Source organism: Salmo salar, chromosome 10 (assembly GCF_965601325.2).
Source record: "Salmo salar chromosome 10, fSalSal1, whole genome shotgun sequence".
Lineage (NCBI taxonomy): Eukaryota > Metazoa > Chordata > Actinopteri > Salmoniformes > Salmonidae > Salmo > Salmo salar.
Window position 1 is genome coordinate 58,149,849 of NC_138300.1, and position 24,165 is coordinate 58,174,013.

Genomic DNA, 24,165 nt, shown 5'->3' on the forward strand with positions numbered 1-24,165 from the left:
CCTCCCCCTCTCTCTGTTTATTTTCTCTCTCTTTCTGTCTCTCTCCAGCTGTTTCGGCGTGTGGCAGCTGCCCTTCCTGGGATGGAGAGCATGCAGGAGACAAGCAAGGAGGGAAGTATCCTTTCACTGCACAGGCACTTAGCCTCAACTCAACTACAGGTAACATAAATGCAATGGTTGGTGATTGTGAAAAGGCCTCATCTCAACTACAGGTAACATAAATGTAATGTTTGGGGGTTGTGAAAAGGCCTCAACTCAACTACAGGTAACATAAATGCAATGGTTGGTGGTTGTGAAAAGGCCTCAACTCAACTACAGGTAATATAAATGTAATGTTTGGTGGTTGTGACAAGGCCTCAACTCAAGTTACAGATACAGATACAGTTACAAATACAGATACAGGTACAGATACAGTTACAGACAGATAGTTAGTTACAGATACAGTTAGTTACAGATACAGGTAGTTAGATACAGTTACAGATACAGATACAGATACAGTTACAGGTACAGATACAGTTACAGATACAGTTAGTTACAGATACAGTTTCAGATACAGTTAGTTACAGATACAGTTAGTTAAAGATACAGATACAGTTACAGATTCAGTTAGTTACAGATACAGTTAGTTACAGATACAGTTACAGATATAGTTACAGATTCTGTTAGTTACAGATACAGTTCCAGATGCAGATACAGGCCTCAACTCAACTACAGGTAACATAAATGTAATGTTTGGTGGTTGTGACAAGGCCTCAACTCAAGTTACAGATACAGATACAGTTACAAATACAGATACAGGTACAGATACAGTTACAGACAGATAGTTAGTTACAGATACAGTTACAGATACAGTTAGTTAAAGATAGTTACAGATACAGATAGTTAGATACAGATACAGTTACAGTTACAGACAGATACAGATGCAGATACAGTTACAGGTACAGATACAGTTACAGGTACAGATACAGTTACAGATACAGTTAGTTACAGATACAGGTAGTTACAGATACAGTTACAGATACAGTTAGTTACAGATACAGATACAGTTACAGATACAGTTACAGTTACAGTTAGTTACAGTTACAGTTAGTTACAGATACAGTTACAGATACAGTTACAGATAGTTAGTTACAGATAGTTACAGATACAGTTAGTTACAGATAGAGTTACAGTTAGTTACAGATACAGATACAAATACAGTTACAGATAGTTACAGATACAGTTACAGATACAAATACCATTACATATACAGGTTCAAATACAGATACAAAGACAGATACAGTTAGTTACAGATACAGATACAGATAGTTACAGATACAGTTACAGTTACAGATACAGATAGTTAGATACAGATACAGTTACAGATACAGTTACAGATACAGATAGTTAGATACAGATACAGTTACAGATAGTTACAGATACAGATGCAGATACAGTTACAGATAGTTACAGATGCAGATACAGTTACAGATACAGTTAGTTACAGATACAGGTACAGTTACAGATACAGGTACAGTTAGTTACAGATACAGTTAGTTACAGATACAGTTACAGATACAGTTAGTTACAGATACAGATAGTTACAGATAGTTAGTTACAGATACAGTTACAGATGCAATTAGTTACATATACAGTTAGTTACAAATACAGTTACAGATACAGTTAGTTACAGATACAGTTACAGTTAGTTATAGATACAGTTACAGATACAGTTAGTTACTGATACAGTTGCAGATACAGTTAGTTACAGATACAGTTAGTTAAAGATACAGATACAGTTACAGATTCAGTTAGTTACAGATACAGTTAGATACAGTTAGTTACAGATACAGTTAAAGATACAGTTAGAGATTCAGTTAGTTACAGATACAGTTGCAGATGCAGATACAGTTACAGTTACAGTTACAGATTCAGTTAGATAGTTACAGATACAGTTAGTTACAGATACAGTTACAGATACAGATACAGTTAGTTACAGATACAGTTAGTTACAGTTACAGTAACAGATACAGTTAGTTACAGATACAGTTACAAATACAGTTAGTTACAGATACAGTTACAGATACAGTTAGTTACAGATACAGTTAGTTACAGATACAGTTAGATGCAGGTACAGTTACAGATTCAGTTAGTTACAGATACAGTTAGATACAGTTAGTTACAGATACAGTTAAAGATACAGTTAGAGATTCAGTTAGTTACAGATACAGTTCCAGATGCAGATACAGTTACAGTTACAGTTACAGATTCAGTTAGATAGTTACAGATACAGTTAGTTACAGATACAGATACAGTTAGTTACAGATACAGTTAGTTACAGTTACAGTAACAGATACAGTTAGTTACAGATACAGTTAGTTACAGATACAGTTAGTTACATATACAGTTAGTTACAGATACAGTTACAGATACAGTTAGATACAGATACAGTTAGATACAGATACAGTTACATATAAAGTTACAGATACAGTTAGAGACAGATACAGTTACAGATTCAGTTAGTTACAGATACAGTTACATATAAAGTTACAGATACAGTTAGAGACAGATACAGATACAGATTCAGTTAGCTACAGATACAGTTACATATAAAGTTACAGATACAGTTAGAGACAGATACAGTTAGATACAGATACAGTTACATATAAAGTTACAGATACAGTTAGAGACAGATACAGTTACAGATTCAGTTAGTTACAGATACAGTTACATATAAAGTTACAGATACAGTTAGAGACAGATACAGATACAGATTCAGTTAGCTACAGATACAGTTACATATAAAGTTACAGATACAGTTAGAGACAGATACAGTTACAGATTCAGTTAGTTACAGATACAGTTACAGATACAGTTAGTTACAGATACAGTTAGTTACAGATAGAGTTAGTTACAGATACAGATACAGTTAGTTACAGATACAGTTAGTTACAGATACAGTTAGTTACAGATACAGTTACAAATACAGTTAGTTACAGATACAGTTACAGATACAGTTAGTTACAGATACAGTTAGTTACAGATACAGTTAGATGCAGGTACAGTTACAGATTCAGTTAGTTACAGATACAGGTACAGTTACAGATGCAGGTACAGTTAGTTACAGATACAGTTACAGATACAGTTAGATGCAGATACAGTTACAGATTCAGTTAGTTACAGATACAGGTACAGTTACAGATGCAGGTACAGTTAGTTACAGATACAGTTAGTTACAGATACAGATACAGTTAGTTAGATAGGTACAGATACAGTTAGTTAGTTACAGATACAGATACTAATACAGTTACAGATACAAATACAGTTACAGATAGTTACATATACAGTTACAGATACAAATACCATTACATATACAGGTACAGATACAGATACAGATACAAAGACAGATACAGTTACAGATATAGTTAGTTACAGATACAGTTACAGATACAGTTAGTTACAGATACAGTTAGTTACCGATACAGTTACAGATACAGTTAGTTACAGATACAGTTAGTTACAGATACAGATACAGTTAGTTACAGATACAGTTAGTTACAGATACAAATAGTTACAGTTACAGATACAGATAGTTAGATACAGTTACAGTTACAGATAGTTACAGATACAGATGCAGATACAGTTACAGATAGTTACAGATACAGATGCAGATACAGTTACAGATAGTTACAGATACAGATGCAGATACAGTTACAGATACAGTTAGTTACAGATACAGGTACAGTTACAGTTACAGATACAGGTACAGTTACAGATACAGGTACAGTTAGTTACAGATACAGTTAGTTACAGATACAGTTACATATACAGTTAGTTACAGATACAGTTAGTTACAGATAGTTACAGATAGTTAGTTACAGATACAGTTACAGATGCAGTTAGTTACAGATACAGTTATAGATACAGTTAGTTACAGATACAGTTACAGTTACAGATACAGTTAGTTACAGATACAGTTAGTTACAGATACAGTTAGTTACAGATACAGTTACAGTTAGTTACAGTTACAGATACAGTTAGTTACAGATACAGTTGCAGATACAGTTAGTTACAGATACAGTTAGTTACAGATACAGTTACAGATACAGTTAGTTACAGATACAGTTAGATACAGATACAGTTACAGATTCAGTTAGTTACAGATACAGTGACAGATACAGATACAGTTACAGATACAGTTACAGATTCAGTTAGATAGGTACAGATTCAGTTAGATAGGTACAAATACAGTTAGTTACATATACAGTTACAGATACAGTTAGTTACAGATACACATACAGTTAGTTACAGATAGTTACAGATACAGTTTGTTACAGATACAGTTAGATCCAGATACAGTTAGATACAGATACAGTTACAGATACAGTTACAGTTACAGATTCAGTTAGTTACAGATACAGTTACATATAAAGTTACAGATAAGGTTAGATACAGTTACAGATCCAGTTACAGATTCAGTTAGTTACAGATACAGTTACAGATTCAGTTAGTTACAGATACAGTTACAGATCCAGTTACAGATTCAGTTAGTTACAATTACAGATACAGATACAGTTACAGATACAGTTACAGTTACAGATACAGATACAGATACAATTACAGATACACGTACAGATTCAGTTAGTTACATATACAGTTACAGTTACAGATTCATTTAGTTACAGATACAGTTACATATACAGTTACAGATACAGTTAGTTACAGATACAGTTACAGATACAGATTCAGTTGGTTACAGATACAGTTACAGATACAGTGCCGTGAAAAAGTATTTGCCCCTTTCTAATTTTCTCTATATTTGCATATTTTTGACTTAATGTTAACAGATCTTCAACCAAAGCCTGATATTAGATAAAGGGAACCTGAGTTTATTTTATTTAATTAACAAAGTTACGCAACACCCAATGCCCCTGTGTGAAAAAGTAATTACCCTCTTACACTAAATAACTGGTTGTGCCACCTTTAGCTGCAATGACTCCAACCAAACACTTCCTGTAGTTGTTGATCAGTCTCTCACAGGGAATTTGTCCCACTTGAATGCAGAACTGCTTTAACTCGGCTACATTTGTTGGTTTTCAAGTATGAACTTCTCGTTTCAAGTCCTGCCACAACATCTCATATGGGATTAGGTCTGGACTTTCACCCGGCCATTCCAAAACTTCAAATTTGTTGCTTTTTAACCATTTTCATGTACACTTGATTGTGTGTTTTGGATCATTGTCTTGCTACATGACCCAGCTGCTCTTTAGCTTTAGCTCACAGACGGATGCCTGATATTCTCTTGTAGAGTGAATTAAGGCAAGTCATCCAGGTCCTGAGGGAGCAAAGCATCCCCAAAACCATCACACTACCACCACCATGCTTGACCGTTGGTATGAGATTCTTACTGTGGAATGCAGTGTTTGGTTTTCACCAGATATAATGGAACCCATCTCATACAAAAGGTTGACTCAAGTTTGACAAAAAGCACCTGGATGATCATCAAGACTCTTGTAAGAATGTTCTATGGACAGATGAGTAAAAAGTATAACTTTTTGGACATTTAAGTTCAGAGTCTAGCATGGTGAGGCCGTGTGCTGCAGACTGTTCTAGTGCTGTCGCCAATTAAATTATACAAATGTTGAAGAGAGTTGCATCCCTGTCTCACCCCCCGGCCCCCAGGGAAGAATTCTGTGACAATTTTGACCACACACTTATTGTTTGTGTACATTGATTTTGTAATATTTAGTCCCCGCCCCCCACACCGCTTTCCATCAGTTTATACAGCAGACCCTCGTGCCAAAATGAGTCAAAAGCTTTTTTGAAATCAGCAAAGCATGAGAAGACTTTGCTTTCGTTTTGATTGGTTTGTTTGTCAGTTAGGGTGTGCAGGGTGTATACGTGGTGTGTCGTACGGTAATTTGATATTTGCTCACGCCATTGTTTTCACTGAGGAAATGTTGGAGTCTACTGTTGATGATACTACAGAGGATTTTCCTGAGGTTACTGTTGACACATATCCCACGGTAGTTATTGGGGTCAAATTTGTCTCCACTTTTGTGGATTGGGGTGATCAGACCTTGGTTCCAAATATTGAGGAAGATGCCAGAGGTGAGGATAATGTTGAAGGGTTTGAGTATAGCAACTTGAAATTGTGGTCTGTATATTTTATAATTTCATTAAGGATACCATCAATGCCACAGGCCTTTTTGGGTTGGAAGGTTTGTATTTTGTCCTGAAGTTCATCTAATGTAATAGGAGAATCCAGTGGGTTCTGGTAGTCTTTAATGTAATAGGAGAATCCAGTGGGTTCTGGTAGTCTTTAATGTAATAGGAGAATCCAGTGGGTTCTGGTAGTCTTTAATGTAATAGGAGAACCCAGTGGGTTCTGGTTGTCTTTAATGTAATAGGACAATCCAGTGGTTTCTGGTAGTCTTTAATGTAATAGGAGAACCCAGTGGGTTCTGGTTGTCTTTAATGTAATAGGAGAATCCAGTGGGTTCTGGGTAGTCTTTAATGTAATAGGAGAATCCAGTGGGTTCTGGTAGTCTTTAATGTAGTAGGAGAATCCAGTGTGTTCTGGTAGTCTTTAATGTAATAGGAGAACCCAGTGGGTTCTGGGTAGTCTTTAATGTAATAGGAGAATCCAGTGGGTTCTGGGTAGTCTTTAATGTAATAGGAGAACCCAGTGGGTTCTGGTAGTCTTTAATGTAATAGAAGAACCCAGTGGGTTCTGGTAGTCTTTAATGTAATAGGAAAATCCAGTGGGTTCTGGTAGTCTTTAATGTAATAGGAGAGCCCAGTTGGTTCTGGGTAGTCTTTAATGTAATAGGAGAACCCAGTGGGTTCTGGGTAGTCTTTAATGTAATAGGAGCACCCAGTGGGTTCTGGGTAGTCTTTAATGTAATAGGAGAATCCAGTGGGTTCTGGTAGTCTTTAATGTAATAGGAGAACCCAGTGGGTTCTGGGTAGTCTTTAATGTAATAGGAGAACCCAGTGGGTTCTGGGTAGTCTTTAATGTAATAGGAGAATCCAGTGGGTTGTGGTAGTCTTTAGTGTAATAGGAGGATCCAGTGGGTTCTAGTAGTCTTTAATGTAATAGGAGAATCCAGTGGGTTCCTGTAGTCTTTAATGTAATAGGAGAGCCCAGTGGGTTCTGGTAGTCTTTAATGTAATAGGAAAATCCAGTGGGTTCTGGGTAGTCTTTAATGTAATAGGAGAACCCAGTGGGTTCTGGGTAGTCTTTAATGTAATAGGAGAGCCCAGTGGGTTCTGTTAGTCTTTAATGTAATAGGAGAATCCAGTGGGTTCTGGTAGTCTTTAATGTAATAGGAGAATCCAGTGGGTTCTGGTAGTCTTTAATGTAATAGGAGAGCCCAGTGGGTTCTGGGTAGTCTTTAATAGCTGGTAGTTCAGTAGATGATCATGTTTATGTTATTTGTTAAATGGCTGAAAGGTTGGAGAAGTGGTTTATCCAGACATCTCCATTTTGGATAGATAACTCTTTGTTCAGTCTTTTCCCATTTGCTCCTGTGTTTGTGAATGGACAGGTTTCTCCATGTCTTTCTTAGGCTTTTGTACACTTCCTCAAATCATTTCTCATTGCTGTTCATTTTCTTAGGTTTTCATCTTGAATTGTTTTTATTTGATATGTTAGCTGATACACTGTTCAGGCTTTCTACTGCTAAGTTTACACCTTCACAATTTCAGGGAAACATTTTGTCCAGGAAGTCGTCTAGGAGGGATTGGATTTGTTTTTGGCCAATAGTTCCTTGGTAGGTTTCTACACTATCTTCCTTCCATCTATAGTATTTCTTAATAGCATGCAGTTTATTGGGCTTTGATGACCCCCTTCTCTTCCTTTGTTTCTAACGCTCACCCTCTCTCTACCTCTCACCCACTCTCTTTCTCTCTCTACCTCTCACCCACTCTCTCTCTTTCTCCCTCTCTCTCTCTCTCTCTCTCGCTCTCTTTCTCTCTCTAACTCTCACCCACTCTCTACCTCTCACCCACTCTCTCACCCACCCGCCCACTCTCTCTCTCTCTCTCTCTCTCTCTCTCTCTCTCTCTCTCTCTCTCTCTACCTCTCACCCACTCTCTACCTCTCTCTCTACCTCTCACCCACTCTCTCTTTCTTTCTCTGCCTCTCACCCACTTTCTCTCTCTATCTCTCACCCTCTCTCTCTCTGTTCCTCTCTCTCTACCTCTCACCCACTCTCTCTCTCTACCTCTCATCCTCTCTCTACCTCTCACCCACTCGCTCTCTCTCGCTCTCTCTCACTCTGCCTCTCACCCACTCTCTACCTCTACCTCTCTCTACCTCTCACCCACTCTCTACCTCTCTCGCTCTCTCTGCCTCTCACCCGCTCTCTACCGCTCTCTCTCTCTCTGCCTCTCACCCACTCTACCTCTCTCTATACCTCTCACCCTCTCTCTACCTCTCTCTCTCTCTCTCTCTCTCTCTCTCTACCTCTCACCCACTCTTTCTCCCTCTCTTTCTCTCTCGCTCTACCTCTCACCCTCCCTCTTTCTCTCTCTCTCTCGCTACCTCCACCCACTCTCTCCCTCTCTTTCTACCTCTCACCCTCTCTCTTTCTACCTCTCACCCACTCTCTCTCCCTCTCTCTCTCCTCCCCTCCTTCTCTCTTTCCAATGGCGCCTCTCATCTCATCCATTGATGTCAAGCTGCCAGTCGACCACAGAGCCGCAGGGTGTGTTTCACAGACAAGTTGGGATATTAAAACCAGAGGTTGCTGTTTTTATACAGGAAACAATATCCAGCCCCCATAGATAAACAAACCTCTGACTGACATGTTATTTTATTTGTGCTGAAGAAAGGAATTCATATTTTTTGGGAGTTCAACAGTTTGTAGTTTCTGTCATTGTCAATATACACTGATTCTACAAAACATTATGAACACCTGCTCTTTCCATGCCATAGACTGACCAGGTGAATCCAGGTGAAAGCTATGATCCCTTATTGATGTCACTTGTTAAATCCACTTCAATCAGTGTAGATGAAGGGGAGGAGACAGGTTAAAGTTTGATTTTAATGCTTTGAGACAATTGAGACATGGATTGTGTATGTGTGCCATTCAGAGGGTGAATGGGCAAGACGAGATATTTAAGTGCCTTTGAACGGGGTATGGTAGTAGGTGCCAGGCGCACTGGTTTTTGTCAAGAACTGCAACGCTGCTGCGTTTTTCACGCTCAACAGTTTCCCATGTGTATCAAGAATGTTCCACAACCCAACGGACATCCAGCCAACTTGACACAATTGTGGGAAGCATTGGAGTCAACATGGGCCAGCATCCCTGTGGAACACTTTCGACACCTTGTAGAGTCCATGCCGAGACATTTTTTTTTAAAAACATTTTAGTCATTTAGCAGACGCTCTTATCCAGAGCGACTTACAGTAGTGAATGCATACATTTCATACATTTTTTTTCTGTGCTGGCCCCCGTGGGAATCAAACCCACAACCCTGGCGTTGCTCTACCAACTGAGCTACAGGGATGAATTGAGGCTGTTCTGAGGGTAAAAACAGGGGGGTGCAACTTAATATTGGGAAAGTGTTCTTAATGTTTGGTATATTTTCGGTACAGCGTGACTTTTTACTCAAAATAATCTATCACCATATACTGTATATCCAGTAAATTGCCACAATTCAAAGTGATCGAGTTTGATGTCAAAACAGCCCATCACACTACTGCCATCACTCTACTGCCATCACACTACTGCCATCACACTACCTCCATCACACTACCTCCATCACACACTACCACCATCACACACTACCTCCATCACACTACCTCCATCACACTACCTCCATCACACTACCACCATCACACTACCTCCATCACACTACCACCATCACACTACCACCATCACACTACCTCCATCACACACCTCCATCACACACCACCATCACACACTACCTCCATCACACTACCACCATCACACTACCTCCATCACACACTACCACCATCACACACTACCTCCATCACACTACCTCCATCACACACTACCACCATCACACACTACCACCATCACACACTACCTCCATCACACTACCACCATCACACTACCTCCATCACACTACCTCCATCATACACTACCACCATCACACACTACCTCCATCACACTACCACCATCACACACTACCTCCATCACACTACCGCCATCACACTACCACCATCACACTACCACCATCACACCATCACACTACCTCCATCACACTACCACCATCACACTACCTCCATCACACTACCTCCATCACACCACCATCACACTACCACATCACACCATCACACTACCTCCATCACACTACCACCATCACACTACCACCATCACACTACCTCCATCACACACTACCACCATCACACACTACCTCCATCACACTACCACCATCACACTACCTCCATCACACACTACCACCATCACACACTACCTCCATCACACTACCTCCATCACACTACCACCATCACACTACTACCATCACACTACCTCCATCACACACTACCACCATCACACACTACCTCCATCACACTACCTCCATCACACTACCACCATCACACTACTACCATCACACTACCTCCATCACACACTACCACCATCACACACTACCTCCATCACACTACCACCATCACACACTACCTCCATCACACTACCTCCATCACACTACCACCATCACACTACCACCATCACACTACCTCCATCACACTACCTCCATCACACTACCACCATCACACTACCACCATCACACTACCACCATCACACTACCTCCATCACACCACCATCACACTACCACATCACACCATCACACTACCTCCATCACACTACCTCCATCACACTACCACCATCACACATCACACTACCTCCATCACACTACCGCCATCACACTACCACCATCACACTACCTACATCACACTACCTCCATCAAATCAAAATGGGGGACAATGCAAATAGTCTGGGTAGCCATTTGATTAGATGTTCAGGAGTCTTATGGCTTGGAGGTAGAAGCTGTTTAGAAGCCTCTTGGACCTAGACTTGGCGCTCCAGTACCGCTTGCCTTGTGGTAGCAGAGAGAACAGTCTATGACTAGGGTGGCTGGAGTCTTTGACAATTTTTAGGGCCTTCCTCTGACACCACCTGGTATAGAGGTCCTGGATGGCAGGAAGCTTGGCCCCAGTGAGGTACTGGGCCATTCGTACTACCCTCTGTAGTGCCTTACGGTCAGAGGCCGAGCAGTTGCCATACCAGGCAGTGATGCAACCAGTCAGGATGCTCTCGATGGTGCAGCTGTAAAACCTTTTGACCTTTTAAAACATTTTCATCACACTACCTCCATCACACACCGTCCCACTAACTCGGTCGGTGCTGTTTAATATGAGGGAGGACGATTATCTGTTTGATGAACATGGCCTTATTTCTATTACAGCATATTGATTAATATGGCCTTATTTCTATTACAGCATATTGATTAATATGGCCTTATTTCTATTACAGCATATTGATTAATATGGCCTTATTTCTATTACAGCATATTGATTAATATGGCCTTATTTCTATTACAGCATATTGATTAATATGGCCTTATTTCTATTACAGCATATTGATTAATATGGCCTTATTTCTATTACAGCATATTGATTAATATGGCCTTATTTCTATTACAGCATATTGGATGATTGTCATTCCTATTCCATTCACCCAGTTCAATGTAACATTCATAGGTTTAGGCTACTACATGATACTCGAATTATCCCAGTACCCATCATGAGGTTGCTTCAACCTAGGCTATGAATGAAAGTTTACAACGTACTCGGTGCACACAGGTCGACAGACACATTAAAGTAATCAAGTTGACAGATATTCACACATTCAATACCGCCTTGCACGCTCTCGCCTGTATCTTCCTGATCTAGGGTGTAATCATTAGAGTTTCTATTGGACAAATTCAGATATGTTTATCCCCACTTCGTTCCGTTTGCTTCCGTTTAAGAAATGTTTTTCAACAGAATCGGCGGAATGAATACACTCCTGATCACACGCAAACACAGTTAACTTTCATAGCAGCCACGTACAAACAGCATGAGCCCTTTCATAGCAACCACATGAAAACAGCATGATCCCTTTCATAGCAGCCACATGAAAACAGCATGATCCCTTCCATAGCAGCCACATGAAAACAGCATGATCCCTTTCATAGCAGCCACATGAAAACAGCATGATCACTTTCATAGCAGCCACATACAAACAGCATGATCCCTTTCTTTGCAGCCACATACAAACAGCATGATCACTTTCATAGCAGCCACATACAAACAGCATGATCACTTTCATAGCAGCCACATACAAACAGCATGAACCCTTCCATAGCAGCCCCATACAAACAGCATGATCACTTTCATAGCAGCCACATACAAACAGCATGATCCCTTTCATAGCAGCCACATACAAACAGCATGATCACTTTCATAGCAGCCACATACAGACAGCATGATCACTTTGATCCACTCACCTTTTCCCTTCGCTTGTGGACTTCAGGGCACAACACATCAGCTGTCTGGGACCAGGCGGAAAAAAACTTTCCAAGCCAAACCTTCATATCATAACCGCTAACTGCTACACACAGCCTACATCGTTGTTAGCATAATAACGTCATAGTCAACATAGCTAATAGAACTAACGTGTTAGCAAACCTGCTACTATCATGCAGTACAGTGTACAGTCAGCAAGGCGTTTAACAGTTACACCAGTAGGCCACGTGGCAATAAATTAATCAAGCCAAAAGCTTACCTTGACTTGGAAGAGTTCCAGTGTTGGATAGCCATAGCCAGCTAGCTAACATAGCATCCCACTCTGTTTGAGTTGGGTGTTTGAGTATGCTAAACTAGCTAGCTGCATTCACAAGCTAAGTAAGTGGAAAAAATACTATGAACAAAATCTCCTCTCTCTCTCTCTCTCTCTCTCTCTTCGTTTATTTTTTAAGGAATTAATTTGTTCAAAACTGTTCAACTATTGTCTTTCTCTCTCTTTATACACTGCAGTGCTAGCTAGCTGTAGCTTATGCTTTCAGTACTTGACAAATTCTCTGATCCTTTGATTGGGTGGACAACATGTCAGGTTAATGGAGGACGTTGGAGGACGTCCTCAGGAAAGTTGTCATAATTACTGTGTCAGTCTATGGATGGGGGTGAGAACCATGAGCCGCCTAGGTTTTGTATTGAAGTCAATGTACCCAGAGGAGGACTAGAACAGAGCAGAACGAGAACAGAGCAGGACGAGAACAGAGCAGGACGATAACAGAGCAGGACGATAACAGAGCAGGACGATAACAGAGCAGGAAGAGAACAGAGCAGGAAGAGAACAGAGCAGGAAGATAACAGAGCAGGATTAGAACAGAGCAGGAGGAGAACAGAGCAGGAGGAGAACAGAGCAGGACGAGAACAGAGCAGGACGAGAACAGAGCAGGACGAGAACAGAGCAGGACGAGAACAGAGCAGGAAGAGAACAGAGCAGGATGAGAACAGAGCAGGATGTGAACAGAGCAGGATGTGAACAGAGCAGGATGTGAACAGAGCAGGATGAGAACAGAGCAGGAGGAGAACAGAGCAGGAGGAGAACAGAGCAGGAGGAGAACAGAGCAGGAAGAGAACAGAGCAGGAAGAGAAGAGTAGGAAGAGAAGAGTAGGAGGATACACACATTAAAATGAAATACATTTTTCATAAATCTCCTGCTGTTACCATAGAGATGCAGCCTACAATGCTCAGACAGAATGCGGAGGGCGAAGAGTGACTGGAACCACAGAGTTTTTAAACCCAGAGGCACAACATGGCTAGACTTCTGGGAACGCTTATGAAGCAGACCAGGCTGGGGTTTGAGGAGTCAATGAGGTAAATCGAAGGAGTAACTTTGATTTGACGGCCTAGACATGCGCCGACCCGATGATGTGTTTCTGCGCATGAGCTTAGCGAGAGGGGGAGAGAGAGAGAGGGGGGGGAGAGAGAGAGGGAGGGAGGGGGAGAGGGAGAGAGGGGGAGAGGGAGGGGGGGAGAGAGGGCGAGAGAGAGAGAGAGAGAGAGAGGGCGAGAGAGGGAGAGAGAGGGGGAGAGAGAGGGGGGGAGAGGGAGAGAGAGAGGGCGATAGAGGGGGAGAGAGCGCGAGAGAGGGGGGGAGAGGGAGAGAGAGGGGGAGAGAGCGCGAGAGAGGGGGGAGAGGGAGAGATAGAGGGGGAAAGTAACATACTATTCAGTTGGTCTGTATTATCAAGTACGTTTCCCAAACTCGGTCCTCAGGACCCCAAGGGGTGCCGTTTTGGTTTTTGCCCTAACACTACACAGCTGATTCAAGTAATTAACTAATCATCAATCTTTGATCATTTGAAGAAGCTGTGTCGTGTTAGGGCAAAAACCAAAACAGGCACCCCAGTCCTGAGGACTGAGTTTGGGAAACGCTGAAGGTCAACTAGTGTTAGATTAGAGAGGCATATTTATTTTTTATTTATTTCACCTTTATTTAACCAGGTAGGCTAGTTGAGAACAAGTTCTCATTTGCAACTGCGACCTGGCCAACATAAAGCATAGCGATTTGACACATACAACAACACAGAGTTACACATGGAATAAACAAAACATACAGTCAATAATACAGTAGAACAAAAGAAAACAAAAAGTCTATATACAGTGAGTGCAAATGAGGTAAGTTAAGGCAATGAATAGGCCATGGTGGCGAAGTAATTACAATATAGCAATTAAACACTGGAATGGTAGATGTGCAGAAGATGAATGTGCAAGTAGAGATACTGTGGTGCAAAGGAGCAAGATAAATAAATAAATACAGTATGGGGATGAGGTAGGTAGATAGATGGGCTGTTTACAGATGGGCTATGTACAGGTGCAGTGATCTGTGAGCTGCTCTGACAGCTGGTGCTTAAAGCTAGTGAGGGAGATATGAGTCTCCAGCTTCAGAGATTTTGCAGTTCGTTCCAGTCATTGGCAGCAGAGAACTGGAAGGAAAGGCGGCCAAAGGAGGTGTTGGCTTTGGGGATGACCAGGGAGATATACCTGCTGGACCGCGTGCTACGGGTGGGTGCTGCTATGTTGACCAGTGAGCTGAGATAAGGTGGGGCTTTACCTAGCAGAGACTTGTAGGTAACCTGTAACCAATTGGTTTGGTGACGAGTATGAAGCGAGGGCCAACCAACGAGAGCGTACAGGTCGCAATGGTGGGTAGTGTATGGGGCTTTGGTGACAAAATGGATGGCACTGTGATAGACTGTATCCAATTTGCTGAGTAGAGTGTTGGAGGCTATTTTATAGATGACATCACCGAAGTCGAGGATCGGTAGGATGGTCAGTTTTACGAGGGTGTGTTTGGCTGCATGAGTGAAGGATGCTTTGTTGCGATATAGGAAGCCGATTCTAGATTTAATTTTGGATTGGAGATGCTTAATGTGAGTCTGGAAGGAGAGTTTACAGTCTAACCAGACACCTAGGTATTTGTAGTTGTCCACGTATTCTAAGTCAGAGCCGTCCAGAGTAGTGCTGGACGGGCGAGCAGGTGCGGGCAGTGATCGGTTGAAGAGCATGCATTTAGTTTTACTTGTATTTAAGAGCAGTTGGAGGCCACGGAAGGAGAGTTGTATGGCATTGAAGCTCGTCTGGAGGTTAGTTAACACAGTGTCCAAAGAGGGGCCAGAAGTATACAGAATGGTGTCGTCTGCGTAGAGGTGGATCAGAGAATCACTAGCAGCAAGAGCAACATCATTGATGTATACAGAGAAGAGAGTCGGCCCGAGAATTGAACCCTGTGGCACACCCATAGAGACTGCCAGAGGTCCGGACAACAGGCCCTCCGATTTGACACACTGAACTCTATCAGAGAAGTAGTTGGTAAACCAGACGAGGCAATCATTTGAGAAACCAAAGCTGTCGATTCTGCCAATAAGAATGTGGTGATTGACAGAGTCGAAAGCCTTGCCCAGGTCGATGAATACGGCTGCACAGTAATGTCTCTTATCGATGGCGGTTATGATGTCGTTTAGGACCTTGAGCGTGGCTGAGGTGCACCCATGACCAGCTCTGAAACCACATTGCATAGCGAAGAAGGTATGGTGGGATTCGAAATGGTCGGTAATCTGTTTGTTATCTTGGCTTTCGAAGGCCTTAGAAAGGCAGGGTGGGATAGATATAGGTCTGTAGCAGTTTGGGTCTAGAGTGTCACCCCCTTTGAAGAGGGGGTTGTAACACCCTGGGCTATCCAGTTGGTATGTCATGTATTCTATAAAGGGAAACACAACAAAGGCAACTGGCTAAACCTATATCCTCTATGACAGGTCAGCAGATAAAACCTATATCCACTCTGACAGGTCAGCAGATAAAACCTATATCCTCTCTGACAGGTCAGCAGATAAAACCTATATCCACTATGACAGGTCAGCAGATAGAACCTATATCCACTATGACAGGTCAGCAGATAGAACATATATCCACTATGACAGGTCAGCAGATAAAACCTATATCCACTATGACAGGTCAGCAGATAAAATCTATATCCACTATGACAGGTCAGCAGATAAAAACCTATATCCACTATGACAGGTCAGCAGATAAAAACCTATATCCTCCATGACAGGTCAGCAGATAAAAACCTATATCCTCCATGACAGGTCAGCAGATAAAACCTATATCTACTATGACAGGTCAGCAGATAAAACCTATTTCCACTATGACGGGTCAGCAGATAAAACCTATATCTACTATGACAGGTCAGCAGATAAAACCTATATCTACTATGACAGGTCAGCAGATAAAACCTATATCCTCTCTGACAGGTCAGCAGATAAAACCTATATCCACTATGACAGGTCAGCAGATAAAACCTATATCCTCTCTGACAGGTCAGCAGATAAAAACCTATATCTACTATGACAGGTCAGCAGATAAAACCTATATCCTCTATGACAGGTCAGCAGATAAAACCTATATCCACTATGACAGGTCAGCAGATAAAACCTATATCCACTATGACAGGTCAGCAGATAAAAACCTATATCCACTATGACAGGTCAGCAGATAAAAACCTATATCCTCCATGACACGTCAGCAGATAAAAACCTATATCCTCCATGACAGGTCAGCAGATAAAACCTATATCTACTATGACACGTCAGCAGATAAAACCTATATCCACTATGACAGGTCAGCAGATAGAACCTATATCCACTATGACAGGTCAGCAGATAGAACCTATATCCACTATGACAGGTCAGCAGAAAAAACCTATATCCACTATGACAGGTCAGCAGATAAAAACCTATATCCACTATGACAGGTCAGCAGATAAAAACCTATATCCTCCATGACACGTCAGCAGATAAAAACCTATATCCTCCATGACAGGTCAGCAGATAAAACCTATATCTACTATGACAGGTCAGCAGATAAAACCTATTTCCACTATGACAGGTCAGCAGATAAAACCTATATCTACTATGACAGGTCAGCAGATAAAACCTATATCCTCTCTGACAGGTCAGCAGATAAAACCTATATCCACTATGACAGGTCAGCAGATAAAACCTATATCCACTCTGACAGGTCAGCAGATAAAAACCTATATCCTCTATGACAGGTCAGCAGATAAAACCTATATCCACTATGACAGGTCAGCAGATAAAAACCTATATCCACTATGACAGGTCAGCAGATAAAACCTATATCCACTATGACAGGTCAGCAGATAAAACCTATATCCACTATGACAGGTCAGCAGATAAAAACCTATATCCACTATGACAGGTCAGCAGATAAAAACCTATATCCTCTATGACAGGTCAGCAGATAAAACCTATATCTACTATGACAGGTCAGCAGATAAAACCTATATCCACTATGACAGGTCAGCAGATAAAACCTATATCTACTATGACAGGTCAGCAGATAAAACCTATATCCACTATGACAGGTCAGCAGATAAAACCTATATCTACTATGACAGGTCAGCAGATAAAACCTATATCTACTATGACAGGTCAGCAGATAAAACCTATATCCTCTCTGACAGGTCAGCAGATAAAACCTATATCCTCTATGACAGGTCAGCAGATAAAACCTATATCCACTATGACAGGTCAGCAGATAAAACCTATATCCTCTATGACAGGTCAGCAGATAAAACCTACATCCTCTATGACAGGTCAGCAGATAAAACCTATATCCACTATGACAGGTCAGCAGATAAAACCTATATCCACTATGACAGGTCAGCAGATAAAACCTATATCCACTATGACAGGTCAGCAGATAAAACCTATATCCTCTATGACAGGTCAGCAGATAAAACCTATATCAACAAACCTCAGACCCCATAACTATGCATGATACTATTAAAGGCTTGTCAATGTTGAAGGGTACTACTTTTAAGCTAGGGTTGGAGGGTGGAGAAGGGGGAAGTGTAGTTGGGAGGGGGAGGGTGGAGGTTGCGATCAGCCAGCACTAGGGCCAAGTGGGTTAAATTATTCTGACAAACCAGTCTCTTCACTGGATTAAACATTGTCCTGCTGCCAAGATGCTGTTGGCCAGAGTTAAGTTTATCTGACACGTGTGTTGTGTTTCATGTTACCTCAGGAACACTTGATTGACAAGAGCCAATAGTCTTCAATGAGACCTACATGCTTATGTTTTATGTCTTGTATAAATAAATATATTAATAATAAATAAATTCCAGGCTCTCATGTGCCATTGAGTTGAGCCATGTAGTCATCTTGACCTGTTCAGTCATCACCACAGATAATAAATGTTTGACGTGTTCAGTCATCACCACAGATAATAAATGTTTGACGTGTTCAGTCATCACCACAGATAATAAATGTTTGACCTGTTCAGTCATCACCACAGATAATAAATCCCTGATGTGTTCAGTCATCACCACAGATAATAAATCCCTGATATGTTCAGTCATCACCACAGATAATAAATCCCTGATGTGTTCAGTCATCACCACAGATAATAAATCCCTGATGTGTTCAGTCATCACCACAGATAATAAATCCCTGATGTGTTCAGTCATCACCACAGATAATAAATCCCTGATGTGTTCAGTCATCACCACAGATAATAAAGCCCTGATGTGTTCAGTCATCACTACAGATAAATGTTTGACCTGTTCAGTCATCACCACAGATAATAAATGTTTGACCTGTTCAGTCATCACTACAGATAATAAATCCCTGATCTGTTCAGTCATCACCACAGATAATAAATCCCTGACCTGTTCAGTCATCACCACAGATAATTAATCCCTGAAGTGTTCAGTCATCACCACAGTAGCTGTGTGACCCATAGAAATATAATGTCCAGAAAGGGGTGGGAACTTCTTCTTTTCCTGTTACATGGGTGCGCTCGTTATGTCTTCTAGTCCACCCAGTATGCCGTCATTGACTTGAATGGGAAGGCCAGTTGTATGGGTTATATTTCTATGGTGTGGCCTCCTCACAGTAGTCGAGTCAATAATCAAACAATCCTTTATTAGTTATATCAACAAATGTGTCACATATAGAACCATGTTATTACAGTGTTGTTACTACAGTAATAACTATGTACTGACAGGGATTATAAGAGAAACGTATCGTGTTACCAGATCATTTGTTTCTCTGCTGCAGTCGTGTAAATCAAATCAAATCAAAATCAAATCAAATCAAATGTATTTATATAGCCCTTCTTACATCAGCTGATATCTCAAAGTGCTGTACAGAAACCCAGCCTAAAACCCCAAACAGCAAGCAATGCAGGTGTAGAAGCACGGTGGCTAGGAAAAACTCCCTAGAAAGGCCAAAACCTAGGAAGAAACCTAGAGAGGAACCAGGCTATGAGGGGTGGCCAGTCCTCTCCACCTCAAACAGTGCGATTGGGTAAAAGTGTTGATCCTAACACAAACAGAAGGGAGAAACAACAATGGAATCGTTGAGAGAAAATAATCTACACATTTACTATATGTCCTGATTGTTTTCCTTTACAACTTCAGTCCATGTGTATGTTTAAAACTACAGCCGAGATGAGTTTGTGGGTGTGTAATACACCTTGATAGAGGAGATAGACTGAATATTAAAATGCTTAATCAGTTGTTCCTCTGCCAGGCTTCCTCCTGCCCTGTGCCCCCACTCCCCCTCTTCCTCGTCATGGCTAGCAGGTAGGTGTGGAAAGACGAGTGTCTTGGATGTTGCCTCAGCCCCACTAGAGAGATCGATACTGTCCAGGGAGCGCTGTAACAACACTGGCTCTGTTCCATTAAGCAGAGGGTGAGTCTCAAATGGCACCCTATTCCCTATATAGCGCACTATATACATAGGCCCTGGTCAAAAGAAGTGCACTATATAGAGAGAATAGGGTGCCATTTTGGACTCATTTGGGAGGCAGGACCTCTCCTCCTCATTCCCCTCGCCTCCTCATTCCCCTCGCCTCCTCATTCCCCTCTCCTCCTCATTCTCCTCTCCTCCTCATCCCCTCTCTTCTCCTCCTCATTCCCCTCGCCTCCTCATTCCCCTCGCCTCCTCATTCCCCTCTCCTCCTCATTCTCCTCTCCTCCTCATCCCCTCTCTTCTCCTCCTCATTCCCCTCTCTTCTCCTCCTCATTCCCCTCGCCTCCTCATTCCCCTCTCCTCTCCTCCTCATCCCCTCTCTTCTCCTCCTCATTCCCCTCTCCTCGCCTCCTCATTCCCCTCTCCTCTCCTCCTCATTCTCCTCTCCTCCTCATCCCCTCTCTTCTCCTCCTCATTCCCCTCTCTTCTCCTCCTCATTCCCCTCGCCTCCTCATTCCCCTCTCCTCGCCTCCTCATTCCCCTCTCCTCGCCTCCTCATTCTCCTCTCCTCCTCATCCCCTCTCTTCTCCTCCTCATTCCCCTCTCTTCTCCTCCTCATTCCCCTCCCCTCGCCTCCTCATTCCCCTCTCCTCTCATCCTCCTTCCCCTCTCCTCGCCTCCTCATTCCCCTTTCCTCGCCTCCTCATTCCCCTCTCCTCGCCTACTCCTTCCCCTCTCCTCTCCTCCTCATTCTCCTCTCCTCCTCATCACCTCTCTTCTCCTCCTCATTCCCCTCTCTTCTCCTCCTCATTCTCCTCTCCTTCCTCATTCCCCTCTCCTCGCCTCCTCATTCCCCTCTCCTCGCCTCCTCATTCCCCTCTCCTCGCCTCCTCATTCCCCTCTCCTCCTCATCCCCTCTCTTCTCCTCCTCATTCCCCTCTCTTCTCCTCCTCATTCCCCTACCCTCATTTTACTCCTCTATTCTTAAGGAATGTAGAGGAGTAAAAGTGAAAGTTGTGAAAAAAATAAAAATAACAACGTAAAGTACAGATACTTATGTAGCCAACTGGAACTTACTCTTGAGTTGCTGACCTGTTGCACCCTCGACAACTACTATGATTATTATTATTTGACCATGCTGGTCATTTATGAACATACCTCTTGCTGGTCTAAAGTAGTGCACTATATAGGAAATAGGTCCTGGTCTAAAGTAGTGCACTATATAGGGAATAGGTCCTGGTCTAAAGTAGTGCACTATATAGGGAATAGGGTGGCATTAAGGAAACAACCCTGGTTAGCTTTCATTTGACCTGTTTATAAATGATCCAAATCAAATTTTATTTGGTGTACACCTGTACAGTGAAATGCTTACTTACAAACCCTTAACCAACAATGCAGTTTTCAGAAAAAATCCCTGAAAAAGTAAGAAATAAAAGTAACAAGTAATTAAAGAGCAGCAGTAAAATAACAATAGTGAGACTTATATACGGGGGTACCGGTACAGAGTCAGTGTGCGGGGGCACCGGTTAGTCGAGGTAATTTGTACATGTAGGTAGAGTTATTAAAGTGACTATACATAGGAAATAACAGAGAATAGCAGCAGCGTAAAAGAGAGGGGGGTGGGGAATAGTCTGGGTAGACATTTGATTAGCTGTTCAGGAGTCTTATGGCTTGGGGGTAGAAGCTGTTTAGAAGCCTCTTGGACCTTGACTTGGCGCTCCAATACCTCTTGCCGTGTGGTAGCAGAGAGAACAGTCTATGACTAGGGTGGCTGGAGTCTTTGACAATTTTTAGAGCCTTCCTCTGACACCGCCTGGTATAGAGGTCCTGGATGGCGGGAAGCTTGGCCCCAGTGATGTACTGGGCCGTTCACACTACCCTCTGTAGCGCCTTACAGTTGGAGGCCGAGTAGTTGCCTGTCACGGCTGTCGTATGATGAAGGAGCGGACCAAAGCGCAGCGTGTGTATCGTTCCACATTTTCTTTATTAAACTGTGAAACTATTGCAATACATACAAATAAACTAAAGAACAAAAACAACAAACTGTGACGAAGAGGTGAAACATACACTAACTCAAAAACAATCTCCCACAAACCCAGGTGGGAAAAACAACTACTTAAGGATGATCTCCAATTAGAGACAACGATGACCAGCTGCCTCTAATCATCCCAAAAAAACAACATAGAAATACAAAAACTACAACATAACAACATAGAAAATCTAAACTAGAAAAAACCCATCACGCCCTGACCTACTCTACCATAGAAAATAACAGCTTTCTATGGTCAGGACGTGACATTGCCATACCAGGCAGTGATGTAACCAGTCTGGATGCTCTCGATGGTGCTTTTTGAGGATCTGAGGACCCATGCCGAATCTTTTCAGTCTCCTGAGGGGGTAATAGGTTTTGTCGTGCCCTCTTCACGACTGTCTTGGTGTGTTTGGACCATGTTAGCATTGAATTCGTGATCTATGAATTTAAAACATTTTTATCCTCCATGTCATCCATTCAACCCATGTTTTTTATTTTTTATTACAGACTGGGCTGTTGGCTGATAAAGCATGTGTGACTCCAGACAGTCAGTGGAATATCAAAACACCTCGCCCTTTCTGTGTGTAAATACTCCTATGACATTGCCGGTATAAATCTACTGCAGCCGGTCTCATTAGTAAACGCATGCAGAGGCTAATCTGGAGTCTACTGATGAGGCTACAGCAGAGCACCTCAAAGCCCTCAGTCACCTTTTAATATCCTTCTGCCCTGAGAACACAATACATAATGGAAAGCATGACTTTCTAGTCTCTACCCCCTCCATAATCAGGACCATCCAGCCGGTGTCAATGGCAGATCTGACTGCTTTCCGAATCTGACCTTCGCGTCGATCTGCGTCACAAACTGGTTTTCTGCTTCTCGCCCATAGCGCCGCCCATAGTTAATGTTGCTATTACCAGTCAAGTGTGTGAGCAGTTCATGGGAGAAGTGAAGACAGATTGGACAAGGTGCTGCAAGCTAACCTTAGCTAACAAGCTAGCAGCTAAATCCATGACTATACAGTGCATTCAGAAAGTATTCAGACCTCTTGACTTTTTCCACATTTTGTTACGTAACAGCCTTATTCTAAAATTGATTCAATTGTCGTCGTCCCCCACCCCACCCCACATCAATCAACACACAATACCCCAGTCTGAGGTACTGAGCACTCTGGAGCAGGTTTTCATCAAGGATCGCTCTGTACTTTACTCCATTCATCTTTCCCTCAAATCTGACTATTCTCGCAGTTCCTGCAGCTGAAAATTGAAAGGCATAATAGCCGATACCAGTGTTTTAATTAGTTCATTGATTAGTTATTCCCATGCCATAGCAATTAGTCTGCACAAATGATTTCATTAGCAACCTGTGAGAGATATATTGTCCTACAGGTAGCAATCTCTGTCCTCAGACTCTCTGGCGTTCAAGAAAAGTTATAATTTACAAAAGTGTTCAACTCGGTTTCCTTGATAATGGTTTCCAGAATATTATGGGCAGAACTTCACTGAAAAGCAAGAACATTTGTATATTGTAATTCTATTAGCAGAATACCATATGTGACTCGTTTCTGGTAACAAAGTGTCACTGTAAAAAAAAATAATGTTTTAACACAGTTTTGCAACAATGGATAAATCTGCACTCCTCTTGCTCATCAGTACAGTTAGAAACATTCGTTGTAGTATTGAGGACAAAGGGATTTTCCTCCTCGCTTTCGCTCAGCTATGGGGGACAGGTCATCAGCCAGGAACCGGGGCCTTCCCTGTGGCTCAGTTGGTAGAGCATGGTGTTTGCAACGCTAGCATGGTGTGCGCAACGCCAGGGTTGTGTTTGTTTTTTTAAATGCATGAAATAAAAT

The 24,165-nt window shown here is 42.0% G+C and overlaps 1 protein-coding gene across 2 annotated transcripts in view; it reads left to right on the forward strand.

The window, feature by feature from the left end:
* Positions 1-24,165, forward strand: part of LOC106560618 (ras-related protein Rab-6B) — a 180,750-nt gene that overhangs the window by 140,382 nt on the left and 16,203 nt on the right. For both annotated transcript variants that reach the window (XM_045687974.2, XM_082957104.1), the window contains exon 7: positions 49-115. In XM_045687974.2, coding sequence (XP_045543930.1) covers positions 49-115 — 67 coding nt within the window. The remainder of the gene's footprint in view (positions 1-48; positions 116-24,165) is intronic.